This window comes from Ooceraea biroi, chromosome 1 (assembly GCF_003672135.1).
Source record: "Ooceraea biroi isolate clonal line C1 chromosome 1, Obir_v5.4, whole genome shotgun sequence".
Classification (NCBI taxonomy): domain Eukaryota; kingdom Metazoa; phylum Arthropoda; class Insecta; order Hymenoptera; family Formicidae; genus Ooceraea; species Ooceraea biroi.
The window spans coordinates 17255697-17277626 of NC_039506.1; the positions used below are offsets into that span (position 1 = coordinate 17255697).

Here is a 21930-nt window from a genome sequence, read left to right on the forward strand (position 1 = left end):
CTGTTGGTAATGTGGTATACTATTATATAGTTATCGACATTCACTGGTAGGTCGATAAAATACTGTTTTACTGACTTGATAAGTAAGGTCGATAAAACATACAGTTATCGACATGTTAACTTGTGTCACTTCCTCGCCTATCATGCTACCCTGCTCCTGATACGTAAATTTTCGAGATTTTCGACGCCTCAGCTATGCCGATTCGCATAGAATAAATGTAACCTCTTCGCATTCCACTTTTATGCGCGATATTAATAATTAATATTAATGTAATTAGGAATATTTCATGCACTTTTATTGCATTTTATGATTCTCAAGATCTGATTCTTTCTTTTCAAAATCAAAATTAATGAATTTTATCGATAAAAAATATATATTTTCCGCATCGAAGATGAGTGACCCGCAACATGCCATCATTACATCTTTTGTGTAATGGACTAACAGTCAATATAAACATAATTATAAATATTTTATTCTTAAAAAGAAAATTATTACATGTTGTGAGTAAAACATACGATTACGTCTCTCTAGCAATAGATTAATACTTAATGTGAACATAATTTTTAATATTTGATATACTCTCTTTGATAGCAACTTATAAATTATCTAATCATAAAATGCTATATAAAAAGTACATAAAAGGTTTATAAATATTTCCGGATATGGGTATAGATCCGAAATTTCGTTGAGGTATCATCGTGAATGACGAGGAATTTTTTCAATTTATCGTAGAATAGTCGAATTTGTATAATAGATGCGGAATTATTAGAAAAAAATAATTCACATTTGTATTGATAGGCGAGAAGAAATATTATATTAATTCGCACAAAATATAGCCTCTTACAATTAGGTACATACTAGATATAGGATCTCTACAGCATTTCTATAGGATACACATTATATACATTCTAAGGATGTTAATTCTAAGCATCAACATTCTAAGCATCTTCACGGAAGCAGTACACATATTGCAACTTAATTCTTTAATTTATAAGAGATAAAGAGATCGATAGAGAAGGTCCAGAGAATAGCAATTTTCAATAGCAAGTTTCAATGCCGTTGTAGTCGACTGTTTCTTCATGTTTACCATATGATGAAACGCTGCATACGTTGCACTATGTTGCTACTGAAAAAATATCATACACATTTTATAATGTATTTTATAAAACGTAATTAAAAATTCGCGATAAAGTTTACCCGCCTTACCTAATGTAAGATTTTTTGCCGTTGTAAAGGGAAAACCCGTAAACGGTACAAAGTGCCACGAGGAAAGCTTGTTTCACGAGATCGTAGTTCATAAGATATTTGAGAAATCCATAATCCTTTAATGAAGCGGTCTTCGTCCAGATCTCCACGTTCCTATCGATGCGGGTGTCCTGTAAATTTCGTTTCCATCTTGCGGATAATCGATTATTTTCTGCGTTCTTGGCAAGTGTTCTCTCAGCAGATAACTTTGATTGCTCGCGGACTTGATTCGAAGTTCGAGAAACCCCGACGACCCGATGAAGAGAGATGAGTCTGGATGGTTTCTTGGTGGTATCCAGATTCGCCGATGTCTGACGTTGTTGCCTGATGAATCCTTTATCAGGTGTCTCGGCTGATCGAGCTATTCCACGTTCCTTCTCATTTCTAATGTGAAGATCATGCCGTGCGTTCGATCTTCCTTCCGATGAATGAACGATTTTGTTCTCTGAAAATACTCCGGAGTTTGCTCTACGCTCCATCATTCGCATCGAATTGCGTAATTCGGAGTTTATTCTTACACGATTCTGCATCCTAGATCCTTCGCGAGAGTTCGGATTCTCGAGCCTGCGTCCCTCCGAAAGCTTCTCACGAGAAATTTGCAGTTCCCGGCTTCGGTCGACACGTTGATCTGCTACTCTGGATCTTTCGCGCGATTTTGAGCTGTCGTCGATCCTTCGGTCGAATCTTTGAGAATGGAGTAATCGTCTCTCCAGGATCCTCTCACGAGAAATTCGCAATTCCGGGCTTCGTTCCAGACGCCGATCTGTCATCCTGGATCCTTCGCGTGATCGCAAACTATCGTCGATCCTTCGTTCGGACAATCCTCGTGACTCGAGTCGCGCAGAATCCGCAGTAACTCGTCGGTCAGAAAATCTTCTTTCCGAAATTCTCTCGGACAGTCGTCGTTCAGTTTCGCGAGATTTTTGAGCAACGATCCTTCGCTCTTCGCGAGATCGTTGCAAGCGATTTGTCCGCTCTCGTCGCTCCAGGCTTAAATCTCGTCGAGCTGCTGAAGAATCACGCACTTTACGTTCGTGATCTCTGGAGTCTCGGATCCTCGCGAATTCCCGTCGATCTATCGCATTAGAATCAACCGAACGGGATGATCGGGCAAGTCTTTGCTCCCGACTCGCGATCTCTTCGAAATCATAACGTGATCGTGTCAGACCAGCCCTAGAATTTTCTCTTGCCCTGTTTTCACGGAAATCACGTTGGCTTACGATCCTTCGGTGGGAATCCGCGGGCAAAACTCGCGCTCGATCGAGGGATCTCCGATTCTCGTCCTTTTGCCGCTCCAAATGATTAATTTCGCGACGTTCCATGGAACGGACCGAAGATCTACGTTCGGAGGACAACCTGCGATCACTGGATTTCTCATTGGAATCTATCGATCGAACTTGTCTGTTAAGCGTTTCACGGGAAAGATCGTTGGTGTTTAGACGTTCCACTGATCGAGACACTGAATGACGATTGTTGGACCTAGTGAGGTCTCTACGAGAATCTATGGTAGTGACTGAAGATTTACGTACTTGATCTGCAACACGATGCGGAAGAGCGCGGCGGACTTCAATTGATCGTTCCCGATTTCGGCGATCCAGATTATTGTTACGATCGATGTCGTCTCGTGCAATTCTCGCCGAACGATCCAGAAGATTCCTGCGGTCCTCACGACGGCTTGATCTATGTTCGCGCATCTCGGATTGGCGATCTACACGATCGCGTGCCAAATCTCGGTACTCACGGCGTTCACGCGAAACTTTACGTGATTCCTGCCGATTGATCTCGCTCGGAAGTCGCTGCTCCATTGAGAGTAACCGACGATCACGATCAAGGCTGGTACGACGCTGAAGACTCAGAGAATTTCGTGAATCCATCGATCGTTTCACCCGATCTTGTCGACGCTCGATTTCGTTCACCTCACGTCGTTCCGTGGATCGTGATCGACGATCTTCGAAACGGGAATTCATGCGATCAGTCAGACGGTTCTGGAGGTTTCGCGATCTTTGCTCGGCAGAACGGCGATCGGTTGCTCGGTTGGGTAGATCCCGCGAGCGAGAAGCATCAAATGAATTTCTAGTGTCACGAGATCGTGCAGTCATTCTGGATCGGGATTCTCGGAGTCGTCTGTTGGTTTCGTCGTCGGAGACGCGGGTCCTTGAAAGCCTGTCGGCTGCTCTTAGATCTCGGTTCCTGGATTGTTCCCTGATTTCCTGCGAACCGATCCTAGACGAACGATCCAGACTCAACGATCGTGAGAATACGGATCTTTGAGACGCGGGTAATACTCTGAACTCGGATATTCCTGTTTTATGATCGTCAACCGGTTTCGTAGGTTCTTCTGGTTCGGCAATCGGACACGAAAGTATTTTAGTGATAGCGTTCAAATTTGGACAGGCGTCTACCCTAGAAATAATATTATTTTATGATAGTTCATAACAAACGATTTTAGAGAATATATTTCACAAAAGTACACATAATTATAACATAAAAAATTAATATGAAATAAAATATTAATTTCTTTCGTACTCATGGGGAGCCTGATGCGAGAGTTCAGGTCCTGCAAGACTACCGGAGTGTCCCTCCCTATCTCTAGACACCAGTCCTAGAGTCAGACACGCCAACGATACTATCAGGAGTCCGATGTACTGCCAAGATCGTACAGGCAGCACTACGTGACGCGTACGCCGCATTCTGTCGCAAAAGATTATAAACATTTACGTTACCTTACCTCAATTAATTGCGATTCTTTGTTACACTTGAAATGAAAAAAATCCGCATTTAAGAAATATTAGAAATTTGGAATATTTCACTGAAGCTGTACTTGAGGAAGCCGAGGCTGCCGCGACCAAGTTCTCCAAGAAGAATACGAAGGGCTCTTCAAGTTCTTGAGACAAGTGCTCTTGCTCGGTGCTCCGAGGAACTGCTGACACCGGACGTCCCGAGGGAGCGGCTTTTATACCCGCAGGACTCGCGTCGTAATTTGATAGAAGCTCAATTCACTGCTTATCAACGACGACCAGATGGTGTCTCATATATCAGCGTGACAAGATCGCTGTGCGGGTGGGCAGCGTTGCGAGCGGAAAGATTGGAAAATCGTGACGCATTTGCGTTAACCACGCGGAAAATTGCGAATCGTCCTATACGGGACGATATCCTATATGGTGGTTGCACATGTTGCGTGTAGATGTCATTCGAAATCTAATTGAAGTTCAATTCCAAGTAGGATCTGCATCGCTCTCAAATAAAACTCCATGTAAAACTATGTTTGAGGAATGTAGATGAATGTAGGCGACTGCGATCGTTGAAAGACAGACGAGACGAGAGTGCATGCATTGAAAGAATTATATTTATACTATAGACATTAATTTTTATACAAAACACGTGTTACATACTAACGGAAGAATGTATACTCTATACGTCTTATATAAATATACATATTATTTAATCGTGCGTATTTACATGTTGTATTATATTATATATTTCTATATTTTTATTTATATATTTATCTATATATATATATATATATATATATATATATATATATATACGCGTAGTGTGCGGTGTGCAACGAAAGTTTTTCGAAAACACTGTTGTTTTCTAACAAAGAGGAATTGACCAGCAACCTAATACTTTTAAAGACTTCTCGACTTGTTTCGAGCGGTCGAGTCTTGTCTGAAGAAATCGTTCTCTATAAGATAGGCGTGCTTAAATTAATAACTTAATCATTTGGAAATGTACAAGGAATATTCATGTCGTAAAGAGCCGCTTCTTGTTGCAACATTTATCACTGTCGCTGACTATGCGCTCGGAACGTCTTAGAACATAAGGACCGATGCGATGATGATAGTGACCAGGTTTATCACGAGTGGAAGAGGAATTGAGGAAGAGCCAGACTTCATCTTCAGCTTGCAAAACGTGTTATTCGCTTCCGGTAACGCCGTATAATTCGGGAAAGTCTGAATATCTGCCGGCTGGAAAAAATGAGAAAACGATCTTAGAATAAAACTTAATACATTTTATTTTCTACAAATTTCAATAGCTAAAATTTATGTAATAATGAAAATATTTATATAGAAAAATATATTTTTTTTTTCTAGTTTGAGAGAGTATTTTAATAATGCAACCAATCTTACCAATGCTAATCTGTCGTCCCTTTTCCTGCAAAATGTCATGTGCTTGCCATGATAAAGACTGTTTTCTATCGATCGCGCAAGCAATTCTTCCGTCCATGGCAAAGCCAGCATATGTTCGGCCAAAGTTCGACCTGAAAATTAAAAAACATATTAGTAAAGCACATATTTCACAATGACTAAACATTCTGTAATTTAATCATTGAAGAGAGAATTAGTTTATTTTTATTTATTTTTATAATTTTGTTAATAGATTTACCTTTGAATTCCTCAGGTTCCTCGATGATAAGCCGCGTAAACACGTTATCACTCTCATGGTTTTCTCTCATTTTTCTGAACGCTTGTTCAGTTTCTTTAGCAAGAGTAACGTTGATTTTGTCCATCCGTTTCTCAATCGGATAAGTGGCAAGCTGTTGTTGATTATTCGACAGCTGTTGTTGATTATTCGAAGATAAAGCCAAGTCAGTTCTGAAAATTTTGACATGCATTAAGTTTAAGTTAAGCGATTCGATCAATCGAATATAAATGTAATATAAATGTCTGAGAAAAAATATGTATGAAAAAATTAATTTTTATAATTATTTATATAAATTATGATCTTAAAAGTATCTCTCAAAAATATTTTACGCCAGGTGTCACTTACCCTGTCGTCAGAAACAGTGTCTCCAAGTAGTCCATTGTCACTCCCTGGAAACTGTTCACACCAAGGGTCCTGAAGAGATCCTTGACAGGCGTCATGCTGTAGCAAGCGGCGAGAGGCGTTCTGGGATAATGCACGACGAACGCCAGGCACATTTCCTGGGAGGCTGCGTAACCGCCTAAAGTTGGTATCGTCCTATCCAAAGTACTGTAAACGCATTCGGCAACGAGCTCGTCGCCAGGTAACACGTTTACTTCTTCCTCTAGGCTGTGAGACTGCTGGTAGTCGAAGTCGAAATGTTTGTCTTCAACTATTCTCGGTAGCTCTTTACCCTGTCGAATATGCTTCAAGCTGAGACGACGTCCTGCCAAATGCGAGTGCAGGACTACCGATACGATATTGATACCACTCTCGGGAAACATCTAGAATTAATTATAAATTATTTTTATCTTGTTACATCTTTTTCATTATTTTACATCTTGTTTTATACATTTGTAATTTTTGGCGTAAAACTTCTTGTATATCGCAAGAAAAACTCTATATCGCTGTGATTCTTCAATTACCGTATTAGTGCAATGTGGAGTACAATATCCGGCGGTGGCATATTCCTTCTGCCTCGGGGGTACTAGATGAAGAGGACTCACAGCCACGCCGGTTACGAGGATGCCTGCTTCCTGAGGACGAAGTTGTGAAGTGAAGTGAAGTCTTACGCCGCTGCTATCAATCACTTTTCTCATGTTCGGATTATTATAGTGAACTTCCAGCATATAATAGGATTCCTCTCCGTGCTCCGCTATGGGTATACCGACATGTTTCGGCAACCATTCTCCTGTAAAACAATTTTCCTCATTAGAGGTAACATTTATAAGATTTGCTTATTAACTTTTTAATGAATTATTTTTAAGAATATAATTTGTAGTTTGTGAAAAATTGTTAACAATTTTTTAACGCGAGTAAGAACTACTTAGGGTAGCTTTCGCTGACACCCCATGGTGTTTTCGGCCTGTGAGAGCAATTTTGTAGATAATTTTGTGCAAACTACTTTCTGCTGAGGATACAGGGAATCGATTATCCTATGATTCAGCCTTATTTTCGCTTTTGGCGATAATTTACCTTTACTGCCACGAGCCCAAGCTAGGATGGGTTGCAAACACGATTCCCATTGCGGCGGCATATTCGAGCTGTAACAGTGAACACCGGAGAGCCTGGTCTGCCGACGGAGAATGTCCAACCTGTCGAGTGTCAACCCTGTCGAGGCGCACTCGTATAGAATCACGTGATGGACCAGATCCTCGTGAGTCTTCTCCACGAGCGGTGTATACTGAAACCATAAATAATGCATAAATGCGAAGAGTTCAAAATCAGTTCGTCTCGATTATCCAATTTTTCAAGCTTGCGCGAAATTCACATTGTTCCGCCTTTTTTATTTTATTTTATTTTTTATTTTCAGAAAATTATCTTTTAGAAGCCCTCTCTGCATACGCAGAGATCGGGCTGCCGAGAAATTTACGATGAGATCCTAAGAACACAATCGCGATCCTTTCTCCCGCGAGGATCCCATTGACAGTCCGCGAACGTTTCGGTACGCGCAGTGACATCATTCCGGGTCTCTTCTTTATTTTAATGACGCGCATCCACGTCGCGCGACGTCCGGCATGAATGACCGTGATTCGTGTGGCACATACGAATAAGGCCCAGCCTTTTGCATTCCATCACAGCGTCCGGGACTTACTCTCTCGAGTGGTCTCGAGTTTACTGAGAAACCTGTTAGCGTGGATTTGCATCGCCATGTACTTACCCCTATCATGTGGTGTTTTTCTTTCAGCGGGGGAGCCTTGAACAGCTTGCACCAGTAGATAGTGTCCATGTCGCCCGAGACGTTGTACTGTAAAATGACAACATTATTGAGTCGCAATTTATTAACGCATGCGAGATGGAAAAATGATACATCATCGAAGATTCTACCTGACTGAGTTTTATATCCCAGTGTTGTACATTCTGCGTCTCTTCTGGCGGAGAATGGGCTGCTGCTGTCCTCACTCTCAGAGCCTTTCCACCGCGTCTGTCTCCGTGCCATTCCGCCGTGTTCAATTCGGGATCGGTCTGGTGTAAGGCCCACAGCACCCTGATGCTGTCACCCTAGATTCGAACAGGCAAGCTTTGCTATTTAAGGCGATAAAATCGATATTAAAAAATATTAATACGCGAAAATTAGTATCTTGACCTCTCGTATATTTTTCCAGAAGTTTATCTCGATAAGTTTCACTTCAGGCGGATTACGACGGCATGATCTCAGCAAAATCGGATACGTTGATCGCCCGGAGGGTTGCGCCACGGCGAAAGGGGGCAGACGGCATGCTAAACGCCTAAATACCGCCGCGGGAATTCAAGACAGCGAGGCCTTAGGGCCTCTTAAAGCCGCGGGGCCCCGCCACCCCGGGCATAAATCGAGAGAGGGTTCTCCGCGAATTCTACGGGGTCCGCGACGGCTGTACAGTAAATCTTCCGGACCGCATGGTCCTTCTTTCACGTAGGACCTCTTAAGGATCCCGTTCGGCCGGTACACCGCGGCGAAATATGTGCGACGGCGGATTTGCTTTTTTTGCACGCGTTTTAATTATAGAGTAGCGGATTAGAGGTCGGAAGGTAATTTGGCGTTTGCGGGGCACGATAAATTCCTGACTCTCGCTGCGTTAATGCGTGCTTGCGGATCACCGTGGCATTCTGAATGGCCTCTTTCAATTACGTACAATATTCGAGGCCTCGGGAGTTTCAAGATTTCTCTTTCTCTCCCCCTCGCAAGATTTATTTCGAGTTGGAAATACCGTCTACGACGACCGTACGGCCGTTCAGCCGTGACAGGTTTTAATTTCAGACAACCACTCTCATCTCCGTTATGTCCAATTCTCAATTTGCAAGAAATACAAAGACAGTACTCGATTATAATTGGCTGAGATATTACTTGAGATATTTATTTTCTTTCTTAACAGACATTTTTCTTGTTTAAGAAATAAAAAAATCTATCTACCACGGAGAAAAGTATTAACTTGATATATAGTTATTTCAAAATTGCATTGTTGATTCCAAGACTCACCGTGAGTTGATGATCCTGTGGATCGCACGTGTCCCAATCTCTGGCAAACATTACGGTGGTGTGGGTATCATTTTGTGAACCCCCGAGGACTCGGACGTCCTGGGACGTATCGGTAACCGGCGCGGCGTTCACCTCCTCGATACCGTGCGAGTCCTGGAATACGAAGAGGAAGAGAGAGACGTTAGAAACATCGACGAAGGTTCAACGTACCCATCGAAACAAGGCCCGCGGGCCCTCGAAACTCGCTCCTTCGTTTCGGCATTGGACGAGAGATCGAGAACTTTATCGGGTCAGGTGAACGCCAGGTGTTCACGTTGGCGGCGAACTGGGACTTTGGGTCCTTCTGTCCGACGCAATTTGTCTTTCCATCCTTACCTACTTTCTCTTTTACTTCACTTAACAACACGGCAAATACGTTATCCTTTATTATGCCGCGGCTTTCATTCGCGCCCTTTAATGCTCGCCAGCGTGACGTACAGTTACGTCCTGGACGCCACAATGGAGAGGATGTTGATGCCATCTCGGAGTAAAATTATTCGCGCGATTATAAAGGATATACCATTTCCGTGCGAGTTCTTTAACTTCCGAGAAACTCGAAATTAATTAAATCGAGATATCGCAATGTTCTGATCGCTTGGACATTGAACGCTAAACACTTTGAAGCTGACAAAGCACATGATTTTTCATTAATTTGGACCTAGGAAGAATCGGTTTTACATCCACTCGTGGTAGTTCTGGAGTACACTTGGTGTATCATTATAATTTTACGCAGAATGAGCGTGTGTATCTGCAAAATCACGGATCGACATTTCGGTGCACGGCAATAAGGCGTTGCACTTGGAGAAAAAGAAGAAGGAAACAATTTCCCAGCTGCCGTGGTAGCGCACGCGAGTAAGGGAGGCCGCAGGCGTTTGGGTCCGTTGGGCCTCGGTCATGGTGAAGCGTTCACTGACGTTCGTATGCGCGGGGTGAGACGGGGGCCCCGAAGGGAAGTCCCCTTCCTGCTCGTAATGAATCCAAATAATTGCTGGAACGTCGTCATGCCTGGTGGAGTACTACGTGCCTCGTAACGAGCACGTGCAAAAAGGAAATAGTAATAAGCGTCTCGGAACGTTGCGAGGAACCGATGGAAACGGAGAAGCGGCCAGGGACACGGAAGGGGAATGCTCATTAACATGCAAATGACATCCAAAGTATTCATATTTCTCCGCGCGCGAAAGCTGTTGCGAAATTATATATTCTCACCTTCTCTCGCCGACGCGATTATCGTTATCATACCGCATGACACTTTATTCGGCGTGTCGCGCACCCGCGAGCATCAACGCTTTGATCATCACCTCCAGTTTCATTCTGGATCGCAGGCTTCCGTATATGTATATGAATATTGCGAGGTGATCCCGCCGCATGCATGAACCGCAAATAATTTAAGATTTATTATTTTAAGAGAAAAAGAAATCTAATGGGCAAAAATAGGCGTTGATAGACAGGAATCGCGGATGGCTCAACGTGTCAGGTTGATGGATGATTTCTGATTTTCGAGTAAAGATAAGCGAGTCTTAATTATAATCAGTTTCACTCGTGAGGAACACTCAACGACCTCGGTCGGGTATCATAATGATACGTGTGCATAAATCTTCCCGGAAGAGAGACGGCGAGAATCTTTTTTTATCTCGATCAGCGGTGGAGTCGCATCTTGCTATTTCGTGGGGTTCAAGTGCGTTCTCACGAAGTTTGCGACGGTTTTCTCATGGCATCCGGATATTCTCATCGTCATCGGACTAATTAGCACGGTCTTGCCGTTGTTCGGCGATTAAGAAGGATCTGAGATCCGAAAAAGACCGTTTTAATTAATCTATTCGGTCGTTATCGAAAGGTTCATATCTCAAGGTGGAATATTTGTTATGTCAGGTTCTCGCATTTTATTATTATATTCGTAATTGTTTTATTTGGTTTGCGAAATTGGTCTGTTTTGTGAAATTTAATTTTAATTTCTGAACAGTCAGCGGTACGTGTGATATCGCTCTCACATTTGATACGTTTGAGGCGTTGTCACGTTTTTCCGGGGGTGTTTTAATTGAGCTGTTACTCACACGATGAACGTGGGCCAATTATTTTAATATATATGCACGTCCTGTCAGTTTGTCTCACAGCTTCGCACGAATAAAGTGTTTCGCGCGACGCGGGACTAAACCGTAATAGCAATAACGCTCGTTCCGTCCGCACGTTATCTCGATGCTAATTTATCGAGAACAGATTCAGAACACGTTCGGGCGGTTCGCGCACAAACATCTGGGAACCAGTTAAGTGTCTCTCGACTGGGAAAAGCAGGAAAAACGAAAGAGAAGGAAACACTCTCGGTTTCCCACGGTGGATTATCGTGGTCGTGCCAGTCGGGACGAAAAATGTCACAAAGTGAGTCGATCGTTACACGAAAATATTATGCAAACGATCCGAACTACGAACCGGCTTGCCACCTGATTTTCTATAACTACAAGTCCGTGACAGCTGACAAACTATCATTGTATCCGATTCAGGGCAGAATATCCTCCACGCGAAATAACGAATCGCTCTGTCTTATGTAATCACCCCTCGCGTATATTGAGGAATTTTTATTATTAATCCATTGCTTTTCCCTTCGCTATCGCAATGTGAAGTTGAAAGATATCTTCACAAGCATGATGCAAGCTAAAGAAAGATTAAATTTTAAGAACTGTCCTTCTTAGAAATTTGTCAATGTAAAAAATGTTGCTTGGATCCCACCATTGAGTCATCAGTTATTCACATCGGGATTAAGATCGGGATTAAGATCACCGTCAAGGTAGATCTCCAGTAACAACACTCCGGGGGATGAAGATGGAGCGGATCGGCGCGTTTTCCGCGGTTTCGTTTCGCACAATGCGCGTCTCTTCTTCTCGGAGAAACGCGATCGTCGCCTCTCGGAGGCTGGGATCCCGAAATCCCGGTCGCGCATATCTCATGAAATGTTTCTCGATCGACGTGCATCGACGCGTCACCGGTCCCGCAAAAAAGGAAATGCCGCCTCGGCTTTGTGCCGGAACGCGCTGCGCGATGGTTCCCATGGGTCCCATGGTCCTGGAGAAAAAAGAAGGAATTTCTCCGAAGAGGCGCCACTAGGAGAAGGATGCTCGCCAGGTGTTTTGGTGGTAGCCTTCTCCTCGTCTTCACCGTTCTCCTTTTCTCTCTTTCTCCCTCGTGCACTTCGCAGTGCGTGCATTTGGGTCGGTCCATCCCTTCACTCCTCTCGTCCTCTCCTTTTGAGTGTTGGTCTCTCTTGCTCCTCCATCTCTCTTCTTCTCTCGCTCTTTCACACTCGTTTGGTCGGTGAAACTAACCGTATGCTCCATCCTTCTCTCTCTTGCTTCCCTTCACGTATATTCGAGTATACCTTCCCTCCCCACACTTCTCTTCCCGTTACCGCCTTTTCCTTTTTACCACCTGGCAGAACAGCAGCTGGTAGCGACGATCAGATCCTTCCTCGGGAGGAATAAAGGATTCCTCTGTCCCTCGGGAACCCTGGCGATATCGGCGCTGAGGTTTCTTGAGATTTCGCGCGGATCCATCGTCGCAGTCGCATTTCGCGGATCGCATTTGTAATCCTTTGTTCTTCGAGTGGAGATTATTATTGCCGAGCTTTTAGTCGCGATTCCAACTCGGTTCTCTCATGTGTCGCGGCGTCGGAGGAGCGCGCACGCGATTACGCGCAATTACGTGGCGAGTCGTTAAGGTTCATCGTGGCCGGTTTTACGAGCGGTTACGCGGAATAATAATCAACGAATTAAAATGCGGTGGAAATTCCTTTCACTCTCGTCGTCAGACGGGGGAAGACGAGGGCCGCCCGCCCGGTCACTCGGGGGTGCGCGCGTCCTCCGCAATTTTCTCTCGGCAGGCTGACTTTAACGATACCGGCGGTTAATGCTTTAATCGCACGTGGAATTTCTGCTCTTAGTGGTCCCGCCGATCGACGTAAAATCGTACTAAAAGGGGTCCGCAATAATAACGATGAATAAAGTTGAGGACCATTCGTTTCTTGCTCGCAATTATGGCAGCAGTTTCAACGATAAATTCGCCACCATCAGTGAAACCAAGATTTAAATGAGTAATAAACCACTTAAGAAAAAATCTTAAAAAATCGTAATTATGTCCATTACGCGTAAATTATTGTTTTAAACGAGTTAAAGACCAACTTCTCTGAAGCAATCTCAAACTACGGACCTTCGTGGCTTCGATCGCTGAACTAGACAAACCTCGTTGGAATACGAGAGTGTTCTACGAACAAGTTTTCGCAGCAGTTTCGACCGTTAAGAACACTAATTCGCTCCCCCTTTCTGAGTGTTGTTTTCGGGCCTCGAGGCAAGGTGATGCACGAAAAAGGGGGTTTGTAATTCTCATCGTGGCGTTACCGGTAAACTGGAACGACCAAAAGACATGGCTGAAAGAGAGGAAAACAATGAGCTTCGTGCTCCTTCGAGACATTAAAGAAACGCGGTGCAAATGATGATTTTTGCAAACCTGCAGGTTCTCCAGCTATCACTTTTTATCAATTGTATCGGTTAGGTCATTGGATAGGTTCAGCGGAAGGATGAAGAAAGCTCTCTGCAGAACCTGCAGAGTTCGCATCGCGTGAATGTCGCCGCACGGACGCTATAATTACGAATCTTCTCATTAATATCCTCGTGGGAGTCCCCGACGTCTCTCGGAATCCGTCGACGCTCGATTACAGGTGTTGTAAAATTATCGGGCTCTCGATGGAGAACGAAGTTTCGGATTACGGCAGGAGGAAACACGAGAGGAGGGATCACGCCGACTCGTCGCGCCTAAAAAACGAACGATGATTCAGGTACGTATCTGAAGGGTGGTTTGCCAACGATGGACAAACGGCACGTACCGGACGGCATTTTATTTGGCCCGCGTGGACCGGTTCCGCGACGCGGACACCGTAAATCATACGTTGGATTACTCGTCAGTTCCGACACCGGGAATGCTAATAAGCGCCTGGCCCTTCGTTTATCAATAACGCAAAAATCCCTTTCGCCGGCTTCGCCGTAGGCGAATTCGTCTGATTAATCTTGCAATCGATATTTTTGCATGCCCATTCGCGTCCGCTTCCTCCATTCTGCGAAAGCGGAAGCGGCGTTTCAGATCCGCGGACGTGTCGATCGGAAAGACACGACGGCAGGCTCGTTATGAAAGAAACCACCCGCGAAGTCCACAGTCAAAGAACTACCAAGGTGGACTTTGCGCTACAAAGTACGAAGTTGACGAAGACATTAATCCGTGAAGCGTTCTACTCGATTGACTGAAGTCTTTCTTCGCTACTGCGGCGAAGAACGGAATAAAGCGGCGGAACCGACTAGACAAGTCGAAAAAGAAGAAGAGGTGAAGATACGCTGATTAGAGCGAAGGCAGAGCAGATAGGCAAATTTTCTGGTAAATTCTTGGTCTCGTCTTCGTACGGAACGAAATCTGTTGCATGCCGGTTACAGGAGTAAACACCTCGGTGGCCTTAGGGTCTTCACATCGCAGCGACGGCGATAACATCGTAAAGTTGAGCAGCTGCCTGACCTACCTTCGGGGTATACATTCAAAGATACAATAAGTAACAGCTGCCGTTTGGCTACCTCGACTCCCTTCTTCCACGTTCACACCTCTTCCTAATCACGTTATTAATAATGCTACGAAGCGTGACGAATTTTTATTTATGGTTACAGGCAGTTCGTGAACCTTTAGATGATAGTTCCTTATTCTCATGAATTACTCTAAAATGTTAATATAATTTAGCCAAGGCTCTCACTTTTATTTCTTCATTCGTGTACGCAATAATTTCTGAAGGACACGGTAATCCAATGATCGCTGCTAATTCGACTATCATCCGCAGACGCATTAAGGATTTTATTTTCGCGTTCCTTCGGCATCCGCACCGTACTTTGTGAGAAGATAACGACCGTTGTATATCCGCACGGCAGAGAGGACGACGCCAAGCAGGATTGGAAAAGAAAGAAAACGTGTCGGCCGCTGGTAGAAAACGAAGAAGAGGACTCGTCCAGGGTAATGAGAAAAAAATCCCAGCGAAATCGAGTAGGAGGAAGAGGAGGATGCCCATCCATGCACCGTTGCGCTCGACTGTCCGTCTGTCCGCCCGTCCGTCCAGGACGAACCATCGGACCCTCGGACCGAAGGATGGACGGATCGCAGATTACGTGCATTTCAGATTCACCCGAGGAGCGCGGCAACTCGCATTTCCCGGCGCGGTAATAAATTACGATCGTAATCGTCGTGTACGTGCACGCATTGTCGGTCACGCTGGACAGCGGCCGCCGATCCGGCCTGACGTCCTCGAGACCTCACCGCCGCTACCGCTGCTTCTCGTCGATGAGGCCCATTCACCGGAGACCCCGCCGATGAAGCCTCACCCTCTCGTCGCCGTAAATTAATAGCGGTTCATTAATTGGCAGTCGCTGCTACTTTGGCAGTCATTGCGAACCCCATTTGATTGGGAAAGTCTGAAGATATATCTCCGTGCGTTCACCTGCAATTTTCTACAAGTTAATTCCGTTTTATTTCATTCCCTGGTCAGCTCCTCGGCTCGAACGCATGCTCGCTGCATACCTCGTTTGCGTTCGTCTTTAATCGGCAGAACCTATTAAAAGATCCTTGGTACTCGGGGCGATGTTCGGGGCCTTCAAGGCCCGAGGTATCGCGTATTACGATACGCACACCACCGGTTTGTTCATCGGGACTATTCTTTCGTCCTTCTCGGCAGCTCAGATGCTCGAAGATTCGCACAAGGCCCCCCCGCCGACGATGTCTGGAGGCCTTGACTGGAGCCCCTTCGGACCTAACTCCGGGCTCGACATACCCGCCGGGCCCTCCTCTTGTCCTCTCTTTCTCTTTCTTTCTTTCACGTCGATCTCCACACACGACCACACACTCGGCCACGCACGCAAATTCACGTACGCATCCTTATATCCACACGCCGAGCGTGTATTCTTCACCGCCGGCATTTTCAGCCTCCAGGGTGTCTGAATCCAAATGCATACATGCGCACGTACGTCTCTCGACGCAACAGGTACAGCATAGTATTTGTCAAACATTGATAACAAACTGGCTTCGCTGAGAGAGAGAGAGAGAGAGAGAGAGAGAGAGAGAGAGAGAGAGAGATTAAAAGTGTCTCCTTGTTCCAAAGAGGAAGTGATCTGCTGCGATCAGTTATGCCTCCGGAGATCTTGAAGGCTGTTCCTAAAATCGTAATTATATTTCACTAAGAAGAATTCGTTTACGTGGCACGTTGATGAGGTACCTGGGTCCAGGGTCTCAATTCGTTTGGTCCCGAGGATTTACAATTCATCAAGGTAAGAAGGGCACGAGGGTAGATCGATCGCATACGCCGAAGAAGCGCGCGGCGAGGGAGGCCGCCCGGCTCGGACGTAAATTTATCACGACGTTATCTCGCCCGTTGGAGCCACGTTCGTTAATTTTATTCTGGCCTCTCTCGGAATCATTCTTCCCTTCCTCTTCTTCTTTTTGCTCTCTCCCCATGGCTTTCGCTGTTCCTTCTTCTCCTCTCCTTTTTTTCTCAACCCTCTCGTCGTTAAGACAAGCGTCAGGTAAAATGTGCTTGAAAATCTCAAGTCGATGGAAACGCGATTCGTGTGTCAGTGCCAGGGAGAGAGTTCTTCGTTTCGGAAAGATTTAGGACTCGGTCCAACACGTATCGCGTGACTCTCGTGCGGCTCGAGATCTCGTTTTAATCTTCCCGCTGCGGGGAGGCGAGGCGTGAATTAACTTCGGAAGGAAGGATATTTTTGCGAGGTTCGCGTCGCTTCGCAATCTCGACGGTTTCTTGATAGCTGGGTCCTTGGTAAACAGAATCGATTCGTCTTGCAGGTTGCAGCGAGAAGAAGAACGGGACACGCTGCAGTCGAAGTCCGAGTAGTACAAGAAGTTGGCTGCAAGAAGTCGTCGCCGAGTACATTCCGTGTTTTCAGCCTCCGTGTTAAACGGAGGGGACAAGCCGCTGTCGAGAGGAATTCCTCGCGCGGCGATACTGGCCGGGTCGTCAGGCGTAATGGATATAAATTTAATTAAGATTAGGATTTCGTAGAAAGAGGGTCCAGCCCGTTCTGGAAGCAGGTTCTGGACCGGGACTGTCCTCAAGTTTGCCGGTCGGCCTCCTTCTGGTATTCGATCACCAATTAAAACGTCCTGTGCCGCTTTTCGGAAATTTTAATTGTCAACGATCATCGTGATTCCGTACTGTATAATAATGATACGCATTATTAATCCTGCCGCTCGGTAATGAATACCGGCGAACGTGTAATTTTTCTCGTTGCGAGTTCTCTACCAAGTGCAGTTTTCGGAGAAAGCGAAACGAGCTCGGCGTACGAGCCGGTACACGTGGACGAAAGCGAAAACGGCTTCATCATCGCCATGACGTCGCGTTAATTAATGCTTCTCATTAATACGAATCGGTTGCGCGATTGAGAGTGCGTTTCCCCTTCGAAAGCGATTTCGTCGTTCGAGCGGAGAGAGACGCACGGCTCGGGGGTACTCGCAATAGTCCTTTTGTTCCCTCCCTTTTCCTACCCCTCGCTTCATCCCGTTCTACCGAGGCCTCTCGCAGGTCCTTCAAGTTGCTGCCTCGACCTCCCTTTCTGCCTCGACCGCCTTCTTAATCTTCCTTTAATTCCCCCGGCTTTCTCGTTTCTTTAGCTTCTTTTTCCTCTTTTCGTTTCCTCTGTTCCATCTCTTCGTCGTGCTTCTTCTCCACATCTTCTCTTCTTCTTCGTCCTTCCTTCTCTCCACCTCGTCCTCTTCTTTGTTGTCGCCCCAGCGCGCGTTTCGTTCTTTCAGCGGCTCTCTTCGCCGGCGAGGGATCCGCGCCGACAGGTTTCGAACTGTCTCGGATCTCGAGAGGGGCTGCTTCGGCGCGAAATCGAGCCGGTCGTTTCTTCGTCCTCTCGCGTGTTTTTTTCCGCCCGAGCATTCCTGATACTTCATGAGTTGGATTGTCGGAGTTGGCAGGAGCGAGACTCCGCGCCCACCACTTTTGCTTGTGCAGTTTAAAAATGGTCAAACTACCCCGTTTTACACATCGTTGATTCATTGACACGTTTTGAATGAAAAATTTTATAATAATCGCGTTGTAGATTATTATAGCAAAAGATTCTCCAATCCTTCATTAACTTGAATAATTTTACGTTTTGTTTTTCGTTTCATGTCGGATTTTTTGATTGTTTTTATTTAGCTGCACAGTAGCAGGTTCTGCATTAATTAAATCACCGAGGTGACTCACTGAGAGAACTGGTCGCGAAGGATGCCTTGCGAGAAAAAAGCGTCGTGCGAGAGAGAAGCGTGCACCGTATGCGCAATCGATAGGTGATGATAAGAAGAAAACGAGTCCTTCCCACGCGTTGGATCGGTTAAACAACGACCGATCCATCTAGTCAGATCGACGATCGTTTTATTAATCCTTCTTCGCGTTCTGATGCCTACGTAAACTGCTTTTTGCGCCACATTAAATTTGCCGCATCGCCGTCGTGCGAGAATAATTAGCCGCACGCGAAGCTTGAATAACAACGGAAAGGAAAATCGTTCCGATCGTTAAATTAATAATTGAGATTTATCAGTCAGATCGCGCGCATCCGGTCGCTTTTTTATTAATCGACAATCGAACGAAACATTAGATTATCGGACATAAAATCGATAAAACATAAAAGTGCAATTTACCAATAGGTTGACAATGCCAGTGTCGTCCACCCAAGCAAGCAAGATGTCGGCACCCTTCATGTGACTCTTCTCGTTGAAACCGATGCCAACGTAACCCAGGGTCCTGGCGGTGACCTTGAAGACAACTTCCTTGTCGTCCGAGGGATCCCACTCGAGGATCACGTCTCCATCCTCGTCCAGCTGCTCATATCTGGTAAACTTGGGCCTTTTTTTTTCAACTTTAGCAGTCTTAGTAGTGTCCCTCTTGGGCCTCGTTACTTCGCCCTTTGCATGGCTTCTCGCTTCCTGCGCATCCTTGACCGGCTTTTCCAAGGGTGGAAAATACTTCTTCGGCGCGCGGCTTCCCCACGGCTTCCGCTTGAAGCTCGGATCGTCAAACGGTTTCGGATTGATCCGCTCGTTCTCGCTAATGATTTCAAACTCTGAAGTCTCTTTGTTTATCTCAGGATCCTGCCAGTCCTCTACTGCGATCTCCTCTTCGAGTTCTAAAGGCTCGATGGTCAAGTCTTCGGCATTGGTCTGATCCTCCACGACTGGCGGTTCATCTTTGTCTCGCACGATGTTATAGTTTGCATCAGTAGCGTCTTCGAAAATTGTTGTCATCTCCTCCGAATATAATTTCGATTTCTGTGTCGTGTTAAGAAGAATCTCATGCTGATCAGGGTCCAGGTTTTCCTCTCGCTTGTTCGAATAGTCCAGAGCGTCGTTCTTGTAAGGGATGATTCTCTTTTTAACCTTCCATTGCTTCAGCCAGTCTTCGTCGACATCCAGTCGCTGCTTTTTAAAATTGCCGACTCTGAGTAGAGGTTCAGTCTCGAGGCTTCTCTTTATCCTCCTGGAAACGGGGTCCATCGGATGCCGCTTGTTTCTGTACAACATTGTCCTCATGGTCTCGTCCATGTGCTGTACGTAGAGATCCAGCAGATCGCACTTGACGATCCAGCACGTGACCAATGTCACGATCAACCTGAGTAGCAACATCTTCTTCCGCTTCCTTTTTCTCTTCCTGATGCTTCATACGATCATTTAAACAAATTCTGCCGTTTGTTCCACTGTCGGCATCAGGGCCATCAAATTGTCCTTTCTCTTTCTCTCTCTCCTCTCTCTATCCGTCAAATTAAATATTAATTACTCTATCCGTCAAATTAAATATTTTAATTATACGTGCCATCGAAATTAATATGCCATCTTTCAGTTGCTTGAATTTAATTGCGATTTTCAAGAAATTCAATTATTAATTGCATGCACCGTAAGTTTGCAAAATTATTTCTTCGCGCGGACAAGATTTTTATCAGTTGTATTTGATCGGGAAATTAATTTCCTAGAGCCAATATTGTATTAGAGCGATTGTATCTACTTGTGCAATAAAAATAAAGATAGTTCGAAGTACACTGAGTGTCAGTTTCTTTCACAATTTCTCGCTAATTCGTTTTCCAATACACCGGACTCGGGAACGATCGTTCGTACATGTTGCGCGCACGACAGTTGTGCCGGGACTAATTTAAACACGCGGCAGCCGCTTCCCTTGCAGATGCTTGCAGCTGCTTACCTGGTCCCCTTCCTGTGGGCCCCAACACAGGGACGTATTGACTCCTGCTTTGAGACTCTTGCATTCGGTCGCCCAGCATCTATAAAATCGCACAAAAGATTATTTCCTCTTTGTCACACATTTTCCTTCCCTCCGTTGCAACGCGGAAGATTGATCAAGGAAAAACCTGCGAAGCTGAAAAAATAAAATTTCGTCTTTGTTAACGAACTTCATGCGGAATTAAAGCTTCAAGTAAAAGACAAGGAACGATCTGAGAATAATTTTTATTTTAACAATTTTTATGATTGCAGTCCGGATGATGACTAGATTACTTGAATTTCAAGTAACATCTTGTTCGCCGTTTATCCAGTTTTTATGATGTCTGCCAAGAAGCAGTTTGCACCTTTTCCTTTTTTATTTCGCGTACAACTGATTACGTGCGACTAATCGTAACAGCGCTATACGCTTAGCTGCAACTCACGTAATTGGCGATGATACGTACGTTCCGCGTTGCGACTGCAACATCCTGGGGACGCTGAGGACGATGAGGGTGCATTACCGGCAATACGAAATCGCGGTGACTGGGATGTAAAAATCCTCTTTTACGATCGAGTTCGCTTGGTGAGTGCACATACGATTATTCAACATGCGGTTCGTCTGCGCCGGTTTGCGAGAGCGCTCAATGAGGGACGAAAGAAGGTTCTGGACGGTGCTTCCTGCGGAAGCGCGTCCCTTCTTCTCTCTTTTTCTCTTTCTCTCGTTTTTTTTTTTGTAACCGGAGACTCGTGCATCGATGGCGATGCGTGGTGCTAGTGGTAGCGTTCCCTCGTCAGAAAAGAAACGAGGGGTTGTGAAACCAACTACAGCAGATGCGAACCCTCGGCACGCGCCCTTCTTCCCCAGTGATGCTCATGTCAGTTCTCGGTTCCCCCAATGAAGTAGATTACTTTGAAGTTGACGTTGCATGAAAAAAATTATTCAATCAGTTAATTCATACGTTTTCATTTAGATTTTTTTAATTAACAGATTTTCGATAAATCGTTTGAAATTGTTAAGAATGTATGTGTTTACCGTGAATATCCATTCGCCAACGTGTATTTATGGTATTAATAGCTGATTTATGTTGATAGCGAAGGTGCTGTCGGTTCAGCACTCAATCGTGCGAATCTCATCCGGTCGGTGGCCGTCTCGGACATTTTATTTCGCTTAAGCGTCCGCACGTGTTCAGAAGCCAAGTGTATCGAGTTACTTCCTGTACATTGAAACTGACATCGAAACACTATACGTCGTATGTGTGAGAGAGAGACTATCGATGATCCTTATATTCTTCAGAGGGTGGGATATCGATCGATGCGAAAATGCAAGAGAGAGAATGTCTCGCGGAATAATTCTGAAATAACAGATCACTAACAAAAACATATAAAATGTATATTTTTCAAGCAAAATTTAGTAAAATTAGTAAATACACAATTAACAGAGATATTTCATGAATTTTATGAATTCAAACTAGTATTCTATCCTGAAGAAGAAAACTACCCCGATGATG

The 21930-nt window shown here is 44.9% G+C and overlaps 2 protein-coding genes across 3 annotated transcripts; both read right to left on the minus strand.

The window, feature by feature from the left end:
- Positions 1–454: 454 nt before the first annotated feature.
- LOC105274973 (arginine/serine-rich protein PNISR-like) lies at positions 455–4213 on the minus strand. 2 transcript variants are annotated; one of them, XM_011331502.3, is made up of 4 exons: positions 4067–4213; positions 3772–3936; positions 1207–3648; positions 455–1123 (listed from the first exon to the last, which is right to left on the minus strand). In XM_011331502.3, exons 2-4 carry the CDS (start codon positions 3933–3935, stop codon positions 1084–1086), a joined length of 2646 nt encoding a protein of 881 aa, XP_011329804.1. In that variant the 5' UTR covers position 3936; positions 4067–4213; the 3' UTR covers positions 455–1083. The 2 variants fall into 2 exon arrangements, with proteins under 2 accessions (XP_011329804.1, XP_011329802.1); XM_011331500.3 differs by having other exon boundaries at positions 455–1126.
- A 606-nt stretch (positions 4214–4819) lies between these two features.
- Positions 4820–20555, minus strand: LOC105274974 (MOXD1 homolog 1). The gene is made up of 10 exons (XM_011331503.2): positions 18857–20555; positions 9110–9262; positions 7981–8154; positions 7814–7900; positions 7129–7336; positions 6579–6844; positions 6019–6437; positions 5635–5843; positions 5379–5509; positions 4820–5216 (listed from the first exon to the last, which is right to left on the minus strand). The coding sequence occupies exons 1-10, from the start codon at positions 19835–19837 to the stop codon at positions 5061–5063; spliced, it is 2784 nt and encodes a 927-aa protein (XP_011329805.1). The 5' UTR covers positions 19838–20555; the 3' UTR covers positions 4820–5060.
- Positions 20556–21930: the final 1375 nt, after the last annotated feature.